Raw genomic sequence first — 25,415 nt, forward strand, 5'->3', positions numbered from 1 at the left:
ACATGCATATCCACGCACACATACATAAATATTTACCGGCGAAAGTTCCCAAGGATAAGGAAGATTACACGCTCATACATGTACCTTCCCTCTGCTCTGATACCATTTGTAACCGTACCCTTTAATCTAGATGTGGTTACAACTGATACTGATCAGGGCACTCACCTTACTCGATAAGCCCTTGGATAGAGAGTTTCACTTTACCATAAATATTTATGCATTTAAGTTCACATACCAGTATACACATATTCACATTAATCATCACACATAGTTTGCAAACATATACACCACCGTTCATTCACACAAGATACAATACATTCCATTGATCTCGGTACGTGGCCCACCTAGGGCAACTGCATACCTCACAATACGTGAGCCACATAGGGCTACTGTATACAACCCAGTACGTAGCCCACATAGGGCTACTACGTAATATCCAGTATGTGGCCCACATAGGGCTACTACGTATTACCCAGTACATGGCCCACATAGGGCTACTGCGTAACTCTCAGTATGTGGCCCACATAGGGATACTGCATAACTCTCAGTACGTGGCCCACTTAGGGCAACTATGTACCTCTCAGTACGTGCCCACTTAGGGCAACTATGTATCTCTCAGTACATGGCGCACATAGGGTAGCTGCGTACTACCAAGTACATGGCCCACATAGGGCTACTACGTATTTCACTGTACATAGCCCACGTAAGGAAGCTACATATTTCACTGTATGTTTAGGTTCACAACAGACAGTATTCACCCAAAAAGGCATTATTTACAACCAAGCAAAATTTACAACCAAACAGATTCACCACCAAACAATCTTCACAGCCAAGCAGTATTCTCAACCAGACAATATTCACAAGCAAAAAATATTCATAGTCGAACAGTATTTACAACCCAATAATTATGAAAGGTTATTCTCATGCCACACAGCTTTTCCCTAAATCTGATTTATGATCAAAAACCATTATTTTCAAATGCCTAAATCGTTTAGAAAATCATACTATAAATATACAATTCAAATACTCGAAATTATCCAGTTTAACTTATCAAAGAGTTGGTATAATTTTATTCCCCTTTCCTATTTTTCCGAAAACGACCCGAAACGATCAGAAAAACTAAAACCCTAGCTACTCAAATCTGCTGATGATTGATGACCTATTCTCTAGGAAAAGGGAGAAGGAATCGTGGAGCACCCGAGAGCTACTAAAAGGCTTAAAGTAGAGAGAGAGAGAGAGAGAGAGAGAGAGAGAGAGAGAGAGAGAGAGAGAGAGAGAGAGAGAGATGAGAGAGATTCAAGGCTAAGAGAAAGAGGGCGGAATTTTGAAAAAAAAAATGACCTAAGATCTATTTATAAGTGATCTATTCCCGCAAAAAACTGTCGATAGTTTTTTTGGCCACCTTAAAACTGTCGACGGAAAACCTGAGCTAGAGAATCCCAAGAGCCTTTCTGGAGGAAACTGTCGACGGTTTTGTTTGGGGTACCCCAAATCGTCGACGGTTTTGTCTTGTCCTTCACCGTTTTCTTATTTTTCCATTCCTTTATTATTTCCCTTTTCTTTTATTTATTTTATTTTATTTTCTAGATTCAGGTTAGTACAAAACATGTAGAAGATGTGTCACATTTAACAAGCACACATCCATAAACTGCACACTCACACATGAACTCACACAAACATCACACACTAATTTGTTGAGGCAAGGTGAACAAGAGAGGAGAGAGAAATAAAGAAGATGAAAAAAGAAAAAGAGAGAAAGAGAGAGAAAGAAACAACCTGCAAATCGAGAAAGAGGGACCTTTGGGTTGGATACCAAAGCAGAAAAGAGAAGAAGGAAAGATAAAATGAGAGGAAATAAGGGAGAAAGAAAGAATGAGTGAAGGGGAGGTTGAGATGGAGTGATGAAGAGAAACAATGAAGGAGAGAGAGAGAGAGAGCACGCCAAGGCTCTGCTGAAGAGATAGGGAAGATGATGCGGGTAAAGGGGTGGTGAAACGTGTAAAACATTGTCATATACATACATACACACACACACACACACATACATATATATATATATATATATATATATATATTTAAACACCAAAATGGTGTCATTCCACACATACATCTACACATGGGCTTCATGTACCCACCTATTTAATTTTAATTTTTTTTTAATTAAAATAAAAATGGCGGCATTTTGTGGGCACATACGCATGCCGCCCCCCCCCCCCATGCGTTGGTGCTTATGGCCATGTGCAGTCCTGATTTTTTTAAAAAAAAATTTACTTTTTTAAATATTTTTAAATTTTCTATTTTATAATATTATATTATTTTAATTTTTTTTAAAAAATATTAATTTATTAAAATAAAGAAAAAGATATGTGCGATCCACCAAAAATGGTCAAAAATTTCAAGAGTGTCCAAAAATATTATAAAATTACGAAAAAGAAAGTCATAATTTTGTTTAAATTTTTCATGCAAGAAGCCAAAATTAAAATTTGACTTCTCCTTACCCTTTCGGACCACTACAGATTGCCTGATGTAATCATATTTGGCAAAAAAAAATAGTCAAAAAGCCATAAATGATGGGGTTTTCAGTTTGATTTTCATACAAAAGAGCAAAATTATTGTTGCATACTTTCTCATTATTTTGTACTGCTTTTGATAACCTGATGCAATCAAATTTAGCAAAAAAAAAAAAAAAATCCTGAAATGATAGGCTTTTACCTCAATTTTTGTGCCTAAAGTCAAGACATTGTTAGACCTTTTTTTATCATTTTAAATTGTTTCAAATCACCTAGTGCAATTAAAATTGGTAAAAGAGAGTATAAAAGTCTGAAATGATAGAGGTCTTACCTTGATTTTTATGTTCGAAGCCAAAATCACTATCAACCCTCTTCTTACTATTTCGGACTGCTTCAAATCACCTCGCGTGGTTAAAATAGGCAAAAAGAGAGTAGAAAAGCTTGGAATAGTAGGGGTTTTGCCTTGATTTGCATGTCTAAGGTCAAAATCATTGTTAAATCTCTTATTAATATTTCAGACTATTCAGAATCACCTGATATGGTCAAAATTGGAAAAAAAGATAACAGAAAATCCCAGAATGGTAGAGTGTTAGCTTTGGTGCAATCCCAAGAGGGGGGTGAATTGGAAATTCAAAAATTCTTCCTAAGTTTAGCTAATCCAACAGGTAGTAATTCACAAACCTAGGGTCTTTCTATGTATTCACAATCCCAAAAAAAATTTCAAATAATAAACGTAAATATACAAGTGCAAAATGTAAATTGTAGAAAATAAAATCAATACCAAATATGTTATCGAGATTCAGCCAATACTGCCTATGTCCCCGCCTTGGCACACCCACACAAGGATTACACTATAAGCTCACTTAAGGGGTGGAGCGACACTGTTTACAGCCAGGTCAATTAACGGGGCTGACCTCAACCTATATCTTACCAGGACGGTGCACCTAGCTTTCCTAACTCGGTCTAAGCCAATCCAGAACTATTCAACAGGACTAGTCTCCCTCTTCAGGCACGTGCCTAGAATACAACAAATTTAACCAATATTGTGTGTACACATAAAATGCTTCTTACACTAAGCAGATATGTACCACAATAATCAACACACTATCGAATGATATCATAAGATAAGCTCAATGTAGTCTTAGTGTCTACTCTCAAAGATTTATGCAAATATTGCAATCAGTACATGAGAGTGTAGGTGATAGGATCTTTGTGTCAAAATAATAGTCTCAATCACAATACAGCAACAAAGATCACAAGAACACTTCAAATATCTCAACAAATAATTTTCTCAAAATAAACCACATGAGATATTTAAAAAATGGTTTATAAAAATTATTTGATCGTTGTGTCAAGATAATAATATTAATTAAGAGATATAGCAAACAAAGATCTTCAAAACACAAGAAAATATCCTAAAAATATTTTTCTCAAAAATAAGCACAAGGGATATTTGAAAATTGTTCGTAAAAAATTTATTTCACAAACAAAAAGCAATACGAACTCTTGAGTATTGCAGTGATGATGCAAAACTCACAAGCTCAATGAAGTTTTCCTATGGAAGACTTATTAATGAAGTCTCCAAGAAAAACTCAAGCTTACTCTCGGATAAAAATATATCTCAATCAACTAGAACTAACGAGAGTGTAAGCTTAACTAGAAACTCACAACAGCACTTTTACTTAGCAAGGTTTGCAATGTGGATGAGTAAGAATGAAGAAATGATGCTTGAATGTGAGAAATAGAGCTTTTGAAAATCAAGGAAAATTTGTTAATTGGTTTTGCTAATCTCTCACTAATTTGGGCAAATGAGGGGGTATGTATAGGATCCCCTAAATTTTTGACTGTTTGGGACTTATTTGTCATTTTTGGAAATGTTTAAATGAGGTTAATTAAAAACTAATAGCGTTTTAACCTCGGTAATTTTTTCCAATCGGAGAGCACCAGTTAACCGTACTTAAGTTTCAGCTGACCGAGTGTCTAGGTTTGATCGGCAGGGAGAATTTTGAACTAGGAAGATGGTCGACCGTACTTAAGGGGTTCAAAGGTGATTTTCCAAATCCGCGCGGTTCAATTGACGAGGTCTTTTTGAACTAGTAGGTTCGGTAGACCGGGTGGTTGGCATTTCTCACGCAAGGGTTCGGTCACCTAGGGCTTTGCAAATATAATCTTGGTCGGTCGACCAAGTAGTCAACTTGTTGACCTAGGGAGTTTCGATCGACCAAGGCTTGCCTATATGTTTCTGATTGGTCAACCAAGAGGTTAACTTGTTGACCCGATGGAGGTTCGGTCGACTGAAGGGTTCTGTGTGTAGAAGTTCGGTCGACCGCACATGCTTTTTTTGTGCACTTCGGTCTTCTTCTTCTTATAAAGTTACCCATATTCACATAATAATCAACACTAGGAATATGGGTGCCATTTTCATGCAATATTGTGGATCCTATGGTCAATTTAAGGCCTTTGAGCATATACCCTAAAAATCTGGCATCGGTCGACTGATCCTTAAGGTCTATCTATGGTCTTGAGCTTATCTATCCTACCATGCAGGTAAGACATTAATTATTACAGACCCGTGAACTTAAATTATTATAGACCCAATAATATTACAACAAATGATATATATATATATATATATATATATATATATATGTCAAGTCTTCATAATTCTTCAAGTTGTTTCATGCTATCAATGTGGTCCAGTTAGTATGATCTTGCACACAAACTTGAATATCATCAAATACAAAGAGTATTTGTCATTATCAAAATCGAGAATGACCTACAAGGTCAACAATCTCTCATTTTTTGATGATGACAAATATTTGCCTACTTCTCCCCCTTTTGGAGACAGCAAAAAGGGCCTAAATAAACATTTAATTATATAGGCATATAATCATATGAATACAAGATATGTTTGGGAAAATGTTTTTAAAAAATTCAACCGCATGTCGTTTGAAAATATAACATTTCCCTAAAATCTCTGTTTACAAGTGACTTGATTGAGTAATATATTTACAAGATATCCACAACTACTTACTCAAACAATTCAGTACTCTCAACACATAAATATAACTATCAATCATGTAAGAGATATGGTAGTCATGCATTTTATAGCACAAACAAACTCATAAAGTATAAAGCAATGACAAGTTCAGCAATTAAGCACACAAACTATATAACTGGTTATTAAAATATTTAAATGACATGAAAAACGTAGTTAAACCAGAAATATCCTCAAACCATTGTGATTTAAGCATTTCATGAGGTCTGCATAAAATTTGAATTTAAAGACATATGGTATATAAAGAATAGGTTTGAGCATAAACACAGTCTAACTAGTTCGCATGCATTTTTATGTGTAATTATTGAACCAGTTATGCGACTTTAAAACATATATATATATAATAATAATGAGGCAAGAGAAAAAGTTTTAGTTTTGAAACTAGTTCTTGCCATAAAGTATTACAATAAATATATATATATATATATATGTATGTATATATATAAATATATATACCCTTTATGATGTTTGCAAAAATGTACTGGGGAGTGCTTGCTGAAAAGGAAATTTTAATTTAAGACAAGCAAGCACAAATGTTTTGGTTTGTTAAAAAAGCACATACTAAAATATAACCAAAAAAGTACAATCACAATGATCCTACAGATTTATCATTCACATGCAAGATCACATGGCATCACAAAGAACATGTGGCAAAGCAATATATATCAACAAAAGATTTTTACAAACATCATTTCATTTAAGCATATGTCACACTCGATTCAAGACAGATCTAAGCTAAAAGTATTTGAGAGCATAACAAGATGAATATTTAATTTTAGATGCTCCCCCTTTCAATTTGAGTTATAGCTTAGATGAAATAAGCTACTTATACTCATCAAGATTTATTTCACAAGGTAAGTCAAGAGTATAAGTCATTCATTTTAAATCCTTTAACCCAACCATACTGATGATTTATTAACTATATTATGATTAGTATGGTCATCCCTATAGGCCACAGATGCATCTTAGAAAATATATTAAGGCATGAATTAATACTCATAACCTAGAACAATCCATATCTATTCATAGACCTTTAAGCACTGGATATGATGTTCAGGGTTTTATGAAAAGCCTTAATATTCAAGAATATGAATTGAAGCATATGAATCCTTTAAGCTTTTTCTATAGGGATGGAACTGAGCTCCTCTAACTATTCTATGATTGTGTAAGGATGAAAATTAATTTTCATTTTGCTTTCACTCATCGTTTCAAAAAAATATTTTAAATTTACTTTTATTATTATTATCTTTGGACAAGATTTTATGTTGAGAAAATTCCAATCAAAATTTCAGTAGCATGTCATCTGTAAATCAAACATTTTCCCATAAAACATGTACCTAATAGGTTCAATTAAGCAATTTATAATTCTAGTTCAAGGCACACGTCCACTACCAGCATGCAATGCACATCACTGCATCTGTCATGCAGGAGGCTTTCAATACAAGCAAGCAATCTAGTAGTATAATCAACTCAAGATATTCAATATAGCTCAATAGTAGTTCGTGCTAGAAAAATAAATAAACTATCCATTAAAGAGATTATAACCATTGATTGAGTCATTTATGGTGCTGCAATGTTATACACAGATAAGCATAAATGCATAAACAATATAAGGATATGAGAGCATTTTAATTTATATAGATATGAAGAATAAAAGCTCCCCCTAAGTTATGCACTCAACTCATTTAATGCTCATTTTCATTTTCTAATTACTTAGCCAAGTGTTTTATATTTTTCATGCTTTAATCTTGGCTTATCATGCTTAGGCTTAGAGGACCAAAAATTCACAACAAATATTTCTTCGAGAGTTATAAGCCTATATTTGCCTCTTTTCTTATGATTTACAATACGTGAGAGGCCTAAGTTCAAATGGCTTGTCTTTCTCATCGTTCATGCATAGGTTTCTTAGCTATTGCATTTTCATATATGTTGAAACCAATAGCAATCATATTAGCCATTTAATTTAATTCACAAAGTTGAAGCTCTAATGGATTTGATTTTATGTTTGAGAGCTTATGAAGCTAGCAAGGATAAATACTCTTAAAGATTAAATTTTTAATATGACCAGAAGAGTATTTTGGTAGTAGCAGGACATTATACAAGATAACCATTCTAAAGAAAATGTCCTAACTACTTTGGCAAAGAGCACTAAAGATTATATGAATTTTGACTGTAGCTCTTTAGTGATTGGAAAGTATCCTTTAGGTATGATCATATAGAGGAGCAAGGATACAAACCAAGGAATGGGTGAAACCATACCGAATATGATCGTGGTTTGGTAAGGATTTCCTATGGAGGATATGGTGAACCAAAATTAGAAGATTTTAATATTTTGAGCACAAAAGGGAATACTTTGGTTAATCAGTGAAGCTAGAATCTCTTAGTGGTTTCCTCTAATTTTGATCATGGAAGGATGTCTTTAAGTAAGTACTAGTTAGAATAGGGACTAATGATCATTAGTGCTTGAGCTTAGAGTGATGACTAAGCTATGGTTAAGCTTTTATATTCAAAAATGAGTTTAGGTTTAAATAATATATATCAAGATGGATTCCCTAAAGCTCAAATATGTGCAATGGACAATATATGCTTAACTTAAGATTTTTGTATATTCAACTATGAATTAAGCATTGAGAATAATATGCCAGGCACAATTGCCTTGTCCATTTGGAAGTGGATTTTTATTCAAGCAACCAATAATTTCATATTTTAACCAATGAATATATGCATTAAGTTCTGATTGGTTATTTTGCATGAATTTCCATATTGGCTTAATTTCTTTTTTTTCAAGTCCTTAGTATGTAAAATTCTGAATAATGGACATATACAAAGTTTTTACATTTTCAGCCCAAGCCACTTCCTAAGGCTTTAGATGACACTACCCCCTATAACTAATCCTAAATGCTAAGAAAGAATTATGTGATCATGTAATTCATGTTTGAGTAAATTCTTCCTTGAATTTCAAGGGGTTTGTTTTCTTAACAACTCATACCATTTTTCAATCTTTTATTCTCGATGGGTTAGGAGTCGGTGATTCTTTGACTTTCCATACTCGTTTGGGTTTCACACCTTTTCTTTTAAATGGGCAATCAAATTTTATGTGCCCCTTATTTTTACACAAGATACATGGGGTGTGAGTGTATCGATTGGAGGAGGTACTAGCATAATGTTTCGATTCTTTTACAAAGTACCCCATGTATAGGTTCTTCCTTTTCCTATTTTCAATTCCATTAAAACCTATATCTTCCTTATCTAAGGTCATCTTTTATGATCCTAACAACTTATCAAAGTTTTCCTTCCCTCTAGTGAACGTGAGAATGATCTTAGTTTGGTCTTCTATTTTCTTTTCTAGCTCATACATTTTCAAGTTTTTAAGACCTTTGCAAACATCTTGTAATTTGATAAACTCTTTAGTCATGTTGCTTGCTTTTTGTTCAAGTTCTCCAATCAAAAGATCTTTATTATTATCATTAGAATTTTAGATTTCAAGATAGTCTTTTCTTTTTCTAATGATTCATTCTTGCTCACTAATCTTTTGATTTTTCAGGTCATCTTCTCTTTCAGCAAGAATTTTAAATTGTTTTATACTTGTTTTCCAAAACAGTATATTTCTTATTAGATTTAACAAATAACTTATGAATTCTAATATATTCAACTTGCAATTCTTCATAAGTTGGCATGCTTTCATCATCAGAACTATCATACGATTCAGAATCAAATATATCATTCAAATCAACACATATATCATTTCCAAATTTATCTACTAAGACAGAAGGAGCAGAGATTACCTCATTATTAGTTAAAGAAACAAAGCATTGGTTACCTCCTTCAAGATCTGCAAGGCTTGAGTCATAAGGAGTGATCACTTTATTTTGCATGGATGCTCCATATCTCCTCTCAAGTTCATCCCAGATCTCCTTAGCACTGCTACATACTATAACATCACATAAAATATTAGAATCTAAAGCATGTAGTAAGGTATTCATAGCATCAAAATTTACTTGCACTATGCTCCTATCAATATCATTCAATTCACATTTAGATTTAGGAACATCAGCACAATCAATGGATTTAACAGGCACACTATCACTCTGATCAATGACTTTCCGAAATTTCCAATTTAAAGTTTTCACATATATATAGTTGTTCTAAATTTCTATACAGTATAGTTTTCACCACAAAATAGTGGTGGGTGTGTGACAAACCTTCCCTCACATAAAGGGGATGCAATAACACAAGCCATCATGATCTTTTACTAAATGATGTTTAAGTCTAAGTTACCAGGCTCTGATATCAATTGTTAGCTTTGGTGCAATCCCAAAAGGGGGGTGAATTGGAAATTTAAAAATTCTTCCTAGGTTTAGCTAATCCAACAGGTAGTAATTCACAAACCTAGGGTCTTTCTATGTATTCACAATCCCAAAAAAAATTTCAAATAATAAACGTAAACATACAAGTGTAGAACGTAAATTGCAGAAAATAAAATCAATACCAAATATGTTATCGAGATTCAGCCAATACTGCCTATGTCCCCGCCTTGGCACACCCACACAAGGATTACACTATAAGCTCACTTAACGGGTGGAGCGGCACCATTTACAACCAGGTCAATTAATGGGGCTGACCTCAACCTACACCTTACCGAGATGGTGCACCTAACTTTCCTAACCGGGTCTAACACAATCTGGGACTATTCAATAGGGCTAGTGTCCCTCTTCAGGCCCGTGCCTGGAATACAACAAATTTAACCAATATTGTGCGTACACATAAAATGCTTCTTACACAAGCAGATATGTACCACTATAATCAACACACTACCGAATGATATGATAAGATAAGCTCCATGTAGTCTTAGTGTCTACTCTTAAAGATTTATGCAAATATTGCAATTAGTAAGTGAGAGTATAGGTGATAGGATCTTTGTGTCAAAATAATAGTCTCAATTGCAATGCAGCAACAAAGATAACAAGCACACTTCAAATATCTTAACAAATAATTTTCTCAAAATAAACCACACAAGATATTTAAAAAATGGTTTGTAAAAATTATTTGATCTTTGTGTCAAGATGATAATATCAATCAAGAGATATAGCAACAAAGATCTTCACAATACAAGCAAATATCCCAAAAATATTTTTCTCAAAAATAAGCACAAGGGATATTTGAAAACAGTTCGTAAAAAATTTATTTCACAAACAAAAAACAATACGAACTCTTGAGTATTGCAATGATGATGCAAAACTCACAAGCTCTGCGAAGTTTTCCTACGAGAGACTTATTAATGAAGTTTCCTAGAAAAACTCAAGCTTACTCTCGGGTAAAAATATATCTCAATCAACTAGAACTAACGAGAGTGTAAGCTTAACTAGAAACTCACAATAGCACTCTTACTTAGCATGGTTTGCAATGAGGATGAGTAAGAACGAAGAAATGAAACCCGAATACAAGAAATAGAGCTTTTGAAAATCAGAGAAAATTTTCTAACTGTTTTTTCTAATCTCTCACTAATTTTTTGCAAATGAGGGGGTTATATATCGAATCCCCTGAATTTTTGACTGTTTGGGACTTATTTGTCATTTTTGGAAATGTTTAAATGAGGTTAATTAAAAAATAACAGTGTTTTAACCTTGATAATTTTCGCAAACCTGAGAGCACCGGTCGACCATACTTAAGGTTTGGTTGACCGAGTGTCTGGGTTCGGTCGACCGGGAGATTTTTGAACTAGGAAGATGATCAACAGTACTTAAGGGGTTCAAAGGCGATTTTCCAAATCTGAGTGGTTCAGTCGATCGGGTCTTTTTGAACTAGCAGGTTCGGTCGACCGGGCGGTTGGCATTTCCCATGTGGGGGTTTGGTTGACTAGGGCTTGCCTATATGTTTCCGATTGGTCGACTAAGAGATCAACTTGTTGACCCGGTGGAGGTTCGGTTGATCAAAGAGTTCTACGTGTAGAAGTTCGGTCGACTGAACATGCCCTTTTTGTGCACTTTGATCTTTTTCTTTTTATAAAGTTAGCCCTATTTACATGATAATCAACACTAAGAATATAGGGGTCATTTTCATGCAATATTGTGGATCCTATGGTCAATCTAAGGCCTTTGAACATATACCCTAAAAATTTGGCGTCGGTTGACCGATCCCTAAGGTCCATCTATGGTCTTGAACTTATCTATCCTACCATGCAAGTAAGGCATTAATTATTACAGACCCAATAATATTACAACAAATGATACATACATATACATACATATATATATATATATATATATATATATGATGGGTCTTTATAATTCTTCAAGTTGCTGCATGCTATCAATGTGATCCAGTTAGTATGATCCTGCACACAAATTTGAAAGTTATCAAATACAAAGAGTATTTGTCATTATCAAAATTGGGAATGACCTACAAGGTTAACATAGAGGCTTGGTCTTATTTACGTGCATAAGGTCAAAATCACTGTCGAACCCTATCTTACATTTTTGAACTGTGTTTGATCACCTGATACAATCAAAAATAACAAAAACAAAGTAGCTAGGAAAGCCTGAAACAACAAGTAATTGCTAACGAAATGTAAAAAGGACTTGTCAATCTTCACTACTTTGGTCATTCAGTCAAAATGGCCATCAACAATATTTTCTGATTTCTCCTTATCATCGATCACACTCTAACAAGAAACTAAAATGATAATTCGCTACAACATAACGCAGATTTTTTTGCATCTTAATAAGTCAAATGTTGTTGCTAAAAGGAAATTATGACAGCATACATGGTTGTCATACGGTCGTGACTTAAAGTCTTAAAAGTAAAGTCTATAGCAATGACACAATTAATGTTGTCGTTGTAGATTAAATCTATAATGATAGCAAAAATATGTTGATGTAGGGGTTATTAGCAATGACAAAGGATCGTGGCTATAGGTGTTATTAGTGACCATAGAAGAGCTAGTTTGATGTCTTTAATAATGACGTTGTGGTCACTAAACTCTAGGTTGTCACTTATAATTTCTCTTCATTCGCACTAATAAGATCCTAATTTTAATGACGACTCTTTATTAGTAAATATCTATTGTGCGTGGTGCATACTTCTAACTTTTTTCTTGAAATCCTTAATCTTGTTTCTCTGGAAGTACAATAAATGAATTTAATTTACAACAAAAGTAAAGGTATCTAAATTGAAATCAAGTACAACATTGGTCCAACAAGCAATTCAATATTCTTGTTTACAAAAAAAGGGGGGGCTAAAACAAGCATACCTTTAAAGTATCAAGAAAATAAGAATAATTTTTTTTTCCTTTTTGGTAATTTAGCTCGAGACCAAACCCTAATCACAAGGCAAACCACGAGCCTTGTCTCATTATCCATTCATTCATAACAAAAATGCATAAAGGAATATTCTAATTTACATTTGCATAAAAGCAATCAATAACTAAAGTTTAACTATACTAGTTGCAATCCTAAACATAAGCATAATACAAAATCATTTAAAATGAAGCAAACAAAACTTTGCTTTAAAAATAAAAATAAAAAGAAAAGAAGGTTGACATCCAAATTGGAACATAGAAATGTGGAAGCCTTCTCTTCTATTGTCATCCAAGAAAATCAACATGGTCTTTATACCTATATTTCTTAGCGAAATTATAGAAATTTTGATTGCATTTAGTTCTTTTTGAACAAGCAGCATATCCATCATCTAAAGGCAAAGGTACTCTAATGGGTGTTAGATTGACCTTAGCAAAGTGTATGATTAAGTAGAATGGGGTTTATTGTAATAGCACTGTTATATTTGGTTTTCATAATAAGATTGTTAGCTTAATTAAGGAATTTATTAATATTACATTATTCTCAATTATGATTAGCATCTGAATTTTTGCTCCTCAAAATCTATAACATATGTTTCTCAATGGCTATGAAAAGTGGAGGGTTGCTCCACCTCAAGTTGCGAGTGACTAGTATCAGAGTGCCTAATACTTTCATTTGAATTTTTGGTTTTCCCCACATTTTAGTCTCATTAAAAACTACATCCTTGCTAATACTACATTTTTATTTTCCAGGTTCTATAACCCAAAGCTTATAGCCTTTAACCCCCTCTAGGTATCCCACAAAAATGCATTTCATAGCCCTAAGCTCTAATTTATCAGTTCTAATGTGGGTATAGGCTACGCACCCAAAAACTTTTAAACGCTGATAATCAGTAGGCTTACCCGATCAAATTTCTTAAGGGGTTTTAAATTTTAAAGCTGTGAAATGACACCTATTAATAAGGTATACAACAGTGGTCACCACCTCTGCCCAAAAGGTCTTGGGCAGACCTGAAGTGGCTAACATACGTCTTACACTTTCCAAAATAGTCATATTCATCCTTTCAGCTAATCCATTCTGTTGGGGAGTATCCCTAATAGTCCTATGTCTAGCTATGCCCTTAGCTTTACAAAATTCAGAAAAATCATTTGACAAGTATTCTAATCCATTGTCTGTTCTTAGTGTTTTAACTTTTCTGGCAACTTGAGTTTCAACTAAGGTTTTCCATTCTTTAAACTTTTCAAAAGTATCACTTTTATGTTTTAGAATATAAACTCATACTTTCCTAGAAAAGTCATCTATAGTTGACAGAAAATACCTAGAACCACCATGAGAACTAACTGTAGCAGGCCCCCACAAGTCTACATGTATGTAATCAAGAGTCTGTTTTGTGGTGTGAGTGGACTTCTTAAAACTAACCCTAGTAGACTTACCCAAGACACACTCCTCACAGAATTACAATTCCTTAAGTTTCCTATCTCCAAGGAGCCCCTGTTTCTCTAGCTCCTTTAGGCTCTATTGGCTAACATATCCTAGCCTCTTATGCCACAAGGAAACCTGATTTTCTACCCTGTGATTAATAGGTGAAGCCTCACCAATCACTGTCTTTCCTACCAAGGTGTACAGCCCATTCTTTAGCACCCCTTTCATCACTACCAGTGAACCTCCACATACTCTTAAGCTACCTCCTTCAGACTTAAACGTGTACCCTATCTTATCTAAGCTACTAGGAGAAATCAAGTTTCTCTTCAGCTTAGGTATGTACCTCACATCTTTTAGCACTCTTTCAATCCCATCATGCATTAGAAGTCTCACAATCCCAATACCTTGTATTTTACATGACCTATTGTTTCCTAGGATAACATGACCTCCTTCTAAGCATGTAAAGGACTCAAACTAGGTTTTCAATGGACACATGTGGAAGGAACATCCTGAATCTAATATTCATTCTTTTCCCGAATCTTTATCAAAGACGTTCAACATTTTCGCACTATCATACCCATCTAAAACTACAGCTGCCTTACCCTTTGATTTAGAGGTGGTGGCATTTGCACCATTTCTCCTCTCAGGGCAGTCCCTCTTAAAATGTCCTTCCTTGTGACATGCAAAACACTTTAATTCTTTGCTCTTAGACTTTGATCTAGACCTCTTGTCTTTTCCTTTCTTGTTCCTCTTTTCAGACCTACCTCTCACATTTAACCCTTCCCCTGACCCTAATTTAGACTCAAATTTAGTGTGCAATTCCCTAGAGTGCAAAACGGCTTGCACATCTTCTAAAGTCAATCTCTCTCTCCCATACATCATAGTTTCTTTAATATTTTCATATGTGGAATCAAGAGAACTCAATAAAAGAATTGTTGTCTTCTTCATCTATGCTAATATCAATATTAGAAAGATCCAAAAGAATTTTATTAAATTCAACTAAATGTTCATCAATAGATGTTCTAGAGGTCATTCTAAAGGTGTAGAGTCTAGTCTTCTTATGGAGTCTATTTGCTAGGATTTTGTCATGTACAAATTTTCTAGTTTTGACCACACTCCAGCTGCTGTATCCTCATTGGCAACTTCCCTAAGCACTTTGTTTCCTAAGGAAAAGATAATGGCACTATGTGCCTTTTGGAGGATTTCAGGCTTCACTTTATCGGTGGAGGGAAAACTTGGTTTCCCCTCTTGTGAAGTGGAAGCTCCCTTCTTTTCTCCACGAAGAGCCTCCTCGAGCCCCTGTTGTACCAAGATGACACCCATCTTGATCCTCCATAAACCAAAGTCATTTTTTCCAGTGAATTTTTCTATTTCAAACCTAGCGGTCCCCATCACATAGCCAGGCTCTGATACCACTTGTTGTGTGTAATTAAGTTGATTGCTAATTATTCTATTTTTCAGGTTCTAATCAAATATAAATTGTTCATGGACCACAATAAAAATCTGATTATACTTCTGCAGCAATCACAATCACACCTAAAAGAAAACCTGTTTATTTTAACGTGTGCGTGTGTGCTAAGCTTGATCAAGAAAAATATAAGTTCACCAATCCAATATTCAACAAAACATAAACATGCCACAATCACAATCCACAAGAACACATTTACGTGGTTCGGCTCAAAAATTGGCCTACATCCACAACAGAAACTCACCTCTAGAGACACTATATTAAATTGGAGGAAATAAATACAAGTACACACAGATTCCTTTCTTGGCTTACCAATTTCCTCTGGAAATCAGCCCAAGAATGACCCAAGAAAACCTCTCTTCACACCTGCGAAGAACCCTTAGTTTCTCCCTATCCTTCTCCTTAATTTCCCTAAAAGAAAACCCTACCAAGAAACTAAATCTGTGTTTTTACCTTCCCTTACCAGTGCGTGAACCTCCGCTGGAGGTTGGAGATACCCAACGCCGCACCTCCTCCTGCTGGCTCCTTCTCCCATGCGCCCTTCACTCTCCCACACGGCTGTTGAAGGCTCTTGGTTCTGCAAGTGCTCTCTCAGCTAGAAAGACTCGCGGCTGAGCAAAGGAAGACTCCTGTGCTCAGGTGAAGAAGAAGACTCTCACAGCTAAAGAAAAGGAAAACGCCTCCTCTAGTTCTGAAGCTGCAAATAGAAGATGGATCTTTTCCCCCTCCCGCCCTTGCTATTTTTTTATTCATTTACAATTCATTACACAGTGAAATTACATCACTGCCCCTCATAACAATGAAAAAAAAAAACACCACAGCAATAGCCATTGGATCTAAGGAAGAAATTGACAGCCCAGATCCCTTTTTTTTTATAAAGCTTGACACTCCAACAATTACATTATTCTCAATTATGATTAACATCCCCTCATTGGGCTTTAGATCACAAAGCTAATTATTTTTTAGAAGTTTGTCAACTTAATTTAAATATGAATTTTTAAGAATTTATCGTTCTTGCTTTATGTGTATACATACATTAATGTGCACATGCATGTGTATTGGGTAAGCTACAATAATTACTTGAACTAACTCATGAAATATACTAAAGATTTATAGATCTTAATTGAAATCCTAAATGATTAATATTAAAAAATTAGAGTATATTTACATATTTTTATAAAATTTTACGAAAAAACCTAAAATTTTGAACTTTTATTTCAATTATTTATTTGAAAATGAAATTAAAAAACCACATGGAATTAACGAGCATTAATTGTAAACAAAAAATTGCACATTTAGCCACTGGATTGTGTCAACTGACAGAGATTCCAATTCAATTTTGTATAAAATATAGGTAAGCTAGATATTGTATCTATAAGAATATACACAATTCTACATGCTTGGGTAGAAAATTAGGATCAAGGATGGGAAACGGAGAAACCAAGAAAAGGACAAGATATGGTTTTCATGCATTTTCTCTTTTTCTTGAACAACACTAGGAATAAGTATTTATTCAAATTAGGCTTAGGATTGAGAAAAATGAAAGTCTATTAATATGTGAAATGAGAAGTTATTTTATTAGTTTATCATACATTAATTTTGCATCCTCTTTTATTTTCTCTTTATTGGCAACGGTGAAAAGTAAACTAACTTTTTTTGCATTCTTTCATGTTTTTTTCAAATTTCAAATAGAAAATAATATTTATTGTATTTGTCCAATATCACGCATTTGTTTCACTATAACTTCGTATAACGCTAGATGGAATTTTTTTTTTCCCCTAAATTAACATATCTTTCTAAATTTTGAAAGTTGTCTAATGGCTTGGGTGAAATATTTGTCTACTTTGACTTATGGGTCTCGTAGTGTTTCTTTTAAAGGCTTCTTATATGGATAGTGTGAACTCTGGCCTTCCAAGCAACCTCTTTTCTCGATTCCCAACCGATGTAGAATTTGTTGGCTTTTTTACTATACATCACTATAGTCTATCTCCATGTTGAGGGAGATTCGAAATACAACCAAGAGCCTTTCATTTTAGCGACTACCTTTACCACAATGGCGCCAATTGTTGAAGTTGAAAGCTAGAACTCCAAGCTTATGAGATTGAGGTTCCCTCGACTTTGTGGAACATTCAAGCCCTAGTTCCATGCATTTTTAATTTTTTTCTTTTTGAAAAAAAAAATTATTATTACCCTTTCATAATGCATCCAAGTAAATTCATTGCATATTGATGAGTAAACTCACCATATTAACTTGAACATTGTGCAGAGAATGAGTTTATTGTTTGGCAAGGAGCAACACCTCAACTAACAATCTCAAACCCAAAGTTAATAAGAGAGGTATTGCTTAATAAATTAGGATGCTTTAATAAGTCTATGGCAAGTGCACCTGAATTGTTTGTGAAAGGCCTTGCAAGTTATGAAGGTAGCAAATGGGCAAAGCATAGACAAATTATCAACCCTGCCTTCCATATGGAGAAGTTGAAGGTACTTATTTAATTTTATCTTAGTGTTTATGCATAATTAGACCAATAACTAGTATAGATACAAACTATGTATGTGAATTTAGTCGTCTTAACTATTTATATGCACTTGCTTCCTTGGGGATATCCCACAGTTTGATCTTCACTAGGATATTTTGGTGTTTTTAAATCTAAACCTTTTGACAAAAAAAAAAAAAAAAAATAGTGCTTTTATAAGAGGGATGAATCAATGATATGCACTTATAATTAAGATGATTAAAATACACTTAATAGGTATGTTGATTAAAAAGCAAAACTTATTAGATTCTTGAAAAAACACTTATAATGTTGCTTCTATTACCTAGTAAGCTTTTCTTTTCAAAAATCGCCATCAACAAATTCATAATAGTATTGCAAATTTCTTTTGACATGGTGTTCTTAATCCTTTTGGTGCTACTTATAGGGGATGTTGCCTGCTTTTTCTACATGTTTAGAGGAAATGATTGAACAATGGCACATGCTAGTTGACTCAATTGACTCATGTGAATTGGATGTCTTGCATGAGTTTGAAAAAGTAACTGGAGATGTGATATCGAGAGCAGCTTTTGGAAGCAACTTTCAAGAAGGTAGATTAATATTCTCGCTTCAGAAGGAGCAAGCTCGGCTATTTTTACAGTCTATAACAAGCTTCAATTTCCCATGGTCTAGGTATGCTACTTCTTATGATGATGCATTAAAAGGAAATGTCTTTCTTTTTTCTCCTTTTGTTTTTCCCATTCAACTTATAAGTAGAATGACATTTCCTTGATATGAACTCCGCTTGTAGGTCGCATTAAAAAATTAAACCTTTTGGTTTTGAACCTTATAATGGCCATCTTAATCTCACTTGATTTAAAGTGATATGAATTCATGTTATATGGAGTTACCGTCCAATTAACTTGAGAAAAGAAAAACAAGAATAAAAACCTCATGTTTAACTCCAAAAACTTAAAAAGGTGCTGTTGTGAAATGGATCGTATAATGAAATTGCACAGCGGAATAAACAACAAGAAATAAATAACACAACCAATAAGAATAACAACACAAAGATTTACGTGGTTCGGCAAAGCCTACATCCACGAAAACAAAAGGCACACAAATTTCACTATGAAAATCACAATGTACACAAAACACTTCAATAAATGATCACCCTCACTCTCAAAATATGCTCAGATGACATATATAGAGTTTTCTTGGAGGTTTCCCCCAATTTTCCCAACCACCCAACGTTCAAAAATTCAAATTTTCATAAAACTGTCGCAGGCCAGGCGTCCCTTGTCAATGAACACAGGGGCTTCATCGACAAGACCAAGAAGAACCTTCGTCGACGAATACAGGGCTCTCATCGACGATGCCAGAAGTCTAAAATTTCTTGCTCTCGGTAATTATTCGTCGATGAGCTTCAGAGCCTTTGTTGACGAACCGTGGTTGTTCCCTTGTCGACGAGCATAGGCCCTTCGTCGACGAGTCCTACTGTGCTGCCCCCTTCATGTTTTTCCTCCTTCCTTCTTTGCTTATCAAAACAAAAGTAAGAGCCACAAATAAAAATCTCTACCTTGGCGATGATACGCCCTTTAGGAGAATTTCAAAAACATGAACTGCTTCACTTTGAACTTAAAAACGCTTGGTTGGGTTTGTATCCCTTCAATCACTAGGAGACATGAAGTAAATCCAAGAAATGCTTGAACTTCTCTAAAGTAACTGATTTGGTCAGAATATCTGCTGCATTATCAGATGTGTAAACTTTCTCCAATACAAGTTCACTTGAAGCAATCAATTCTCAAATCCTGTGGAACCTCACATCAATATGCTTAGTCCTAGCATGGTATATATGATTCTTCACCAAGTAAATGACACTCTGACTATCACAATGCAGCACCACACCATCTTATTGTAACCCCAACTCTCTTACTAAACCAGTAAGTTATAAAGCTTACTTTGCAACTTCGGAAATTGTCATATATTCCGCCTTAGTTGTGGACAATGCCACCAGATACTATACCATGGATCTCCAACATACCGGTCCTCCTACAAGGGTAAACACATATCCCATTGTAGACCTTCTGTCATCCATATCTCCAGCATAATCTACATCAACAAACTCCATAACTGAAGGACAACCCTGTTGCTTACCGAACATGATGCCATATCTCGATGTACCCCGCAAGTATCTGAGTATCCATTTTACAGCTTCCTAATGCTGCCTTCTTGGATTAGAGAGGAACTTGCTCACCATGCTCACTGCATGAGCAAAATCTAGTCTCATACATACCATGAGATACATTAAACTCCCTACGGCACTAGCATAGGGGACCTTTGACATGTCTTGGATTTCCTCATTCGAACTTGGGCAATCTGAGGTAGACAATTTGAAATGATTCGCTAGAGGTGTACACACCAACCTTGCATCAGCCATGCTAAACTTCTCCAACACCTTCTGCACATAACCACCCTGAGATAACAATAATCTCCCTGCAGTTTTGTCTCATCGAATCTCCATCCCACGTATTTTCTTAGTTGAACCAAGACCCTTCATGTCAAAATCCTTATACAATAACTCCTTTAACTGATTCACCTCAGTTAAATCTCTTACAGCTATCAACATATCATTGACATACAATAACAAGAAAATAAGTGAGTCATCATCAAGTTTGTTCACATATACGCAGCAGTCATACTCACACCGTTTGTAGCCAATCTTCATCATGTACAAATCAAACCGTTTATACCATTGCCTTGGAGACTATTTCAGTGCATAAAGAGATTTCTTCAACCTACAAACAAAATTTTCTTTTCCTAGTTCAATGAATCCCTTTGGCTGTACCATGTAAATTTGTTCCTCCAAGTCACCGTCAAGAAATGTTGTCTTCACGTCCATTTGTTCCAAATGAAGATTAAAATGAGCTACGAACCCCAACACAACTCTGATAGAAGTATGTCAGACCACTGGAGAAAAGATCTCATCATAATCTATCCCTTTTTTCTGTGAGTATCCTTTTGCCACCAACCGTGCCTTGAACTTCTCACCTTCCTTTTCTGATATTACCTCCTTCTTCTTGTACACCCATTTGCACCCAATCGGTCTCTTTCCATTTGGAAGCTCCACCAACTCCCAAGTTTGATTTTTACGTAGTGACTCCATTTCCTCAATCATTGCTCTCTTCCATCTATCTTTCTTTTGCATGTGCACTGCCTTTTGAAATGTAGTTAGATCGTTGCACTAGTAGTAAAAGCATAAGACACTAACTCTTCAAACCCATACCTTGGCAGAGGCTGAATAGTGCGCTTGGATCTTCTTAATGGAATATCGTCGACTTGCTAGCTTTCCAAGCTAGACCTCCCTGCAACCACGGGACCATGATCATTTCTGTTGCCCTAAGCTTCCAACTCCACCTGCAATATGTTCATCACTACCCCAGCTTTCTGGCTCCTATTTCTGTTCATCAAACTCTTGAGTACGCTTCATCATAGCCTTCTTATCAAAGACTACATCTCTATTGATCACTACCTTGTTTGCCACTGGGTCCCATAGCTTATACCCCTTCACACTCTCTAGATATCCGAAGAAGATGCAACGACGAGACTTTGGGTCAAGCTTAGACCTCTCCTCACTAGACACGTGGACATAGGCTAGACACCCAAATACCTTCAATTCGAAGTAATCTACTGCATTGCCCATCCAAACCTCTTCCGCCACTTTACCCGTTAGTGATGCCCTTGGTGATTGGTTAACCAGAAAACAAGACATACTAACTGCCTCAACCCAGAAGTTCATTGGTAGCCCTGCATTCAATCTAAGACACCGAGCTCTATCAGCAAGAGTCTGATTCATTCGTTCTGCCACACCATTTTGCTGAGGTTCCCGACGAATTGTAAAATGTCTCTTGATGCCCTGCTCTGCAAAAAACTCCATAAACAGAGAATCAGTGTACTCGGTCCCATTATCCAACCTTAAGTATTTGATTCTCCTCCCTGTCAGGTTTTTCACTTCAGCCTTTCAAATCTTAAACTTGGCAAACGTACTAGATTTGTGACGCATGAAGTAAACCCTGACCTTCTATGAGTAATCATCAATAAAACTCACATAATATACATGTCCACCATTTGATGCAACTCTAGCTGAGCCCCAAACATCTGAATGTACATAGTCAAGAATTCTTTTTGTCTTGTGAGTAGCTGATCTGAATCTTGCCCTGTTCTATTTTCCAAGAACACAAAATCTACAAAATTCCAACTGACACATTTTCAAACCTTTCAACAATTTTTTCTTGTGTAGTTCTTTCATGTCATGTTCTCTCATATGCCCAAGATGCATATGCCATAAGACGGTCTCATCTAATTCAGTATCCACGGTTGCAACTCCACCTACAACAGTAGTTCCCTACAACGTGTAAATATTTCCATCCAGTTTCTGCCTTTTCATTACAATCATATTACCTTTCCATGCTGTCAAGACTCCACCTTTGGACTTGTAATTAAAACCATTACAATTCAAAGTGCCAAGAGATATTAAACTCTTTCTCAACTCAGGTATATGTCTTACATTACACAATGTTCTTATTGCTTCATCAAAAAATTTTATCTTTACATTTCCTATGCCAACGATCTTGCAAGAAGCATCATTACCCACAAGAATTGATCCAGAATTTACTAACCTGTAAGTGTTGAACCACTCCTTGTTTGAAGTCATATGATAAGAACATGTCAAGTCAAGTATCCAAGAGTCTGTTAGATTATTGGACTCCGCTGAAACTAATAGAACATCGCCATCTGCCAAATCCTCTTCTTGAACAACATTCACAGATTTAGAAATCCCCTCATGCTTATTAGCATTACCTTTCTTCCAATCCAAATACTCCGGTTTCACATGCCCCTTTTTACCGCATTTATAACACCGAATTTCCTTCTTTTTCTTGGATTGATTTTGGGATTTCTAATTAGACCCATTTTTAAACTTTCCTTTGCCTCGCTTGACTCACTCGAAAAATGAGCAGCTCAGAAGCTATCCCGAGTATAGGAGTTCTGTCATGTAATATTCAGCCCAAAGGCCAGATCGTCTCCTTAGGGAATGCGGTTTAATCCCAAATTTTACATTTTTCCAATTGAAATTAAAAAGTTACTGAACTCAGTTCATATTTGGGTTTTCTGGATTGTTTGAGATTTCTTTTGACAAATTAAATAAACATGCAATTTAAACTCTAAACCCTAAGCATGCACTTAATTAAATAACAAGAACGGAAAACCTACATCTAATCAGGCGGACATCAAAACACGTGTTAAACTTTAGAATAGAATCTAAAGACGGTAACTTTAACACATAATTAAAACACGCAATAATGAAACTCACATAAACACAAACGCAAACGATAAAAACTGAATCTCTAACAAAATTGTGAACTCGAATCAAGACCAAAGTTAAATGCAAACATGAACTCAACAAAAATTTAACGTTTTAACAACTTAAATGATAATTGAACACGATAAAATTGAAAACTTTAATAAGGCTAACCCTAAACTAAATCGAGCTTCAACAAAAATTAAATTTTAAAAAGGATAACAAATTTAATTTTCTAAAAACAAAAACAATTTTTTTCTTTTTTTATTTTATTTTATTTTTTAAGACCAAATTGGACCTTACTAAACTAATTAAATAACTTGAAGCATTAATTAAAATTTAACACTAAAGTTAATTGAGAGAAAGTAAATAAATAAATAAACTTCAATAATAATAAAAATCCTAAACAATATTCAATGTTTAAAATTTCAAATTAACTTCAATACAAATTTAACAATATTCAACTAAGTAATAATAAATAAAATAAAAAGAAGAAGATGAGAGAGAGAGAGAGAGAAATAAAGCTGGTCGTGGAGATGGTGCAGTAGTGGAAATAGAAGGAGGAGTAGGTAGCAGCGGCTACAACACAGCAGCAGACGGAGCACCAGCTTTAGGTTCAGCAGATGGTGGTTGGTCTTCTTGGCACAGTAGCAAGGAGGAGGTTTCTGAGTGGCTGGCCAGCAGATCAGCAAGCAGCACTGGCCTAGGGGTCTTGTGAATCTAGGAGGCTACAAGTGGCAAAGTGTTCGAGGAAAGGGAGGAGCAGAGCAAGGGAAGGAGAGGGATAGCAGAGAGCAAGATAGAGAGGGCCAAGAAGAGAAAGGGAAAGAAGGGAAGAGGGAGCTGTGGGAGAGAGAGCCGAAAGAGAGAGAGAGAGAGAGAGAGAGAGAGAGAGAGAGAGAGAGAGAGAGAGAGAGAGAGAGAGAGAGAGAGAGTTAGGGAGAGTGAGACAGGGAAGAGAAGGGGAGAGCAAAGGGAAGGGAGAATTGGTATCGGCTTGTTAAAGAAAAAAGAGAGAAAATATAAATGGGGATGGGGGAATGCCCTACTAGCCAACGAGGCCTGGAAAAGAAGACCAGACCCGGCCTGCATAGTCGGATCACATCAGTATTTTTTTATATATTTTTTTCTTTTCTTATTTTCTTTTCCTTCTTTTTTGTTTCTTAGCGAACAAGGGTGATTTTGACCCTTCTGGAGCCCATCTCTTCTTGAAGCTTAAAATAGGTAAGTTGTAGATAATCTTCTCATCTTTCTCCAAAATTTTGAATCATCTCAATTGGAGTTTGGACGAAAAAGTTATGCATGAATTACGAACTAATGCCAGTCTTAGCTCCCGATAATTTTTCTGGACAAAAAAAAATGCCAAAAATTTATAAATTGCTCAATAAAACTGAGATTATAAATAGGACACCTTGTCAAAACATTGAGAATAATTAGGCATTTAATTAAAAATATAAGCCCTAATGTACGAATTAAAACGCCTAATTACGCAGTTTAATCGCATAATCATCACTCGCTACTATCCTTTACCACAAGTCCTTCTCCTTCATCACATATTTTCAACCTTTGATGAAAATTTAACTGTAACGATCTGCCTATTTTACCATAATTTGTTTCATAACATACGTAATGATCCTCATATTCTATTAAACTGACATAATTATGATCAACCTGGACTCATGGGTACCAGGGATATACTTGTAATATATCTCTAATACCTAAGCAGTGGAAAACATAAATTACATATATACCTTCCAATAGTTACAATACCAGAGTACTACTAATATGTCATATATATATATACATCCCAAAAGACCAAAAAGATAAAT

At 35.1% G+C, this 25,415-nt stretch overlaps 1 protein-coding gene across 1 annotated transcript in view; it reads left to right on the plus strand.

The window, feature by feature from the left end:
* Positions 1-25,415, plus strand: part of LOC131148995 (cytochrome P450 CYP72A616-like) — a 79,201-nt gene that overhangs the window by 8,850 nt on the left and 44,936 nt on the right. The window contains exons 2-3 of the mRNA XM_058099005.1: positions 18,020-18,237; positions 18,676-18,920. Coding sequence (XP_057954988.1) covers positions 18,020-18,237; positions 18,676-18,920 — 463 coding nt within the window. The remainder of the gene's footprint in view (positions 1-18,019; positions 18,238-18,675; positions 18,921-25,415) is intronic.

The sequence above is a fragment of the Malania oleifera genome, chromosome 2, assembly GCF_029873635.1.
Source record: "Malania oleifera isolate guangnan ecotype guangnan chromosome 2, ASM2987363v1, whole genome shotgun sequence".
NCBI classification, from domain to species: Eukaryota; Viridiplantae; Streptophyta; class Magnoliopsida; order Santalales; family Ximeniaceae; genus Malania; species Malania oleifera.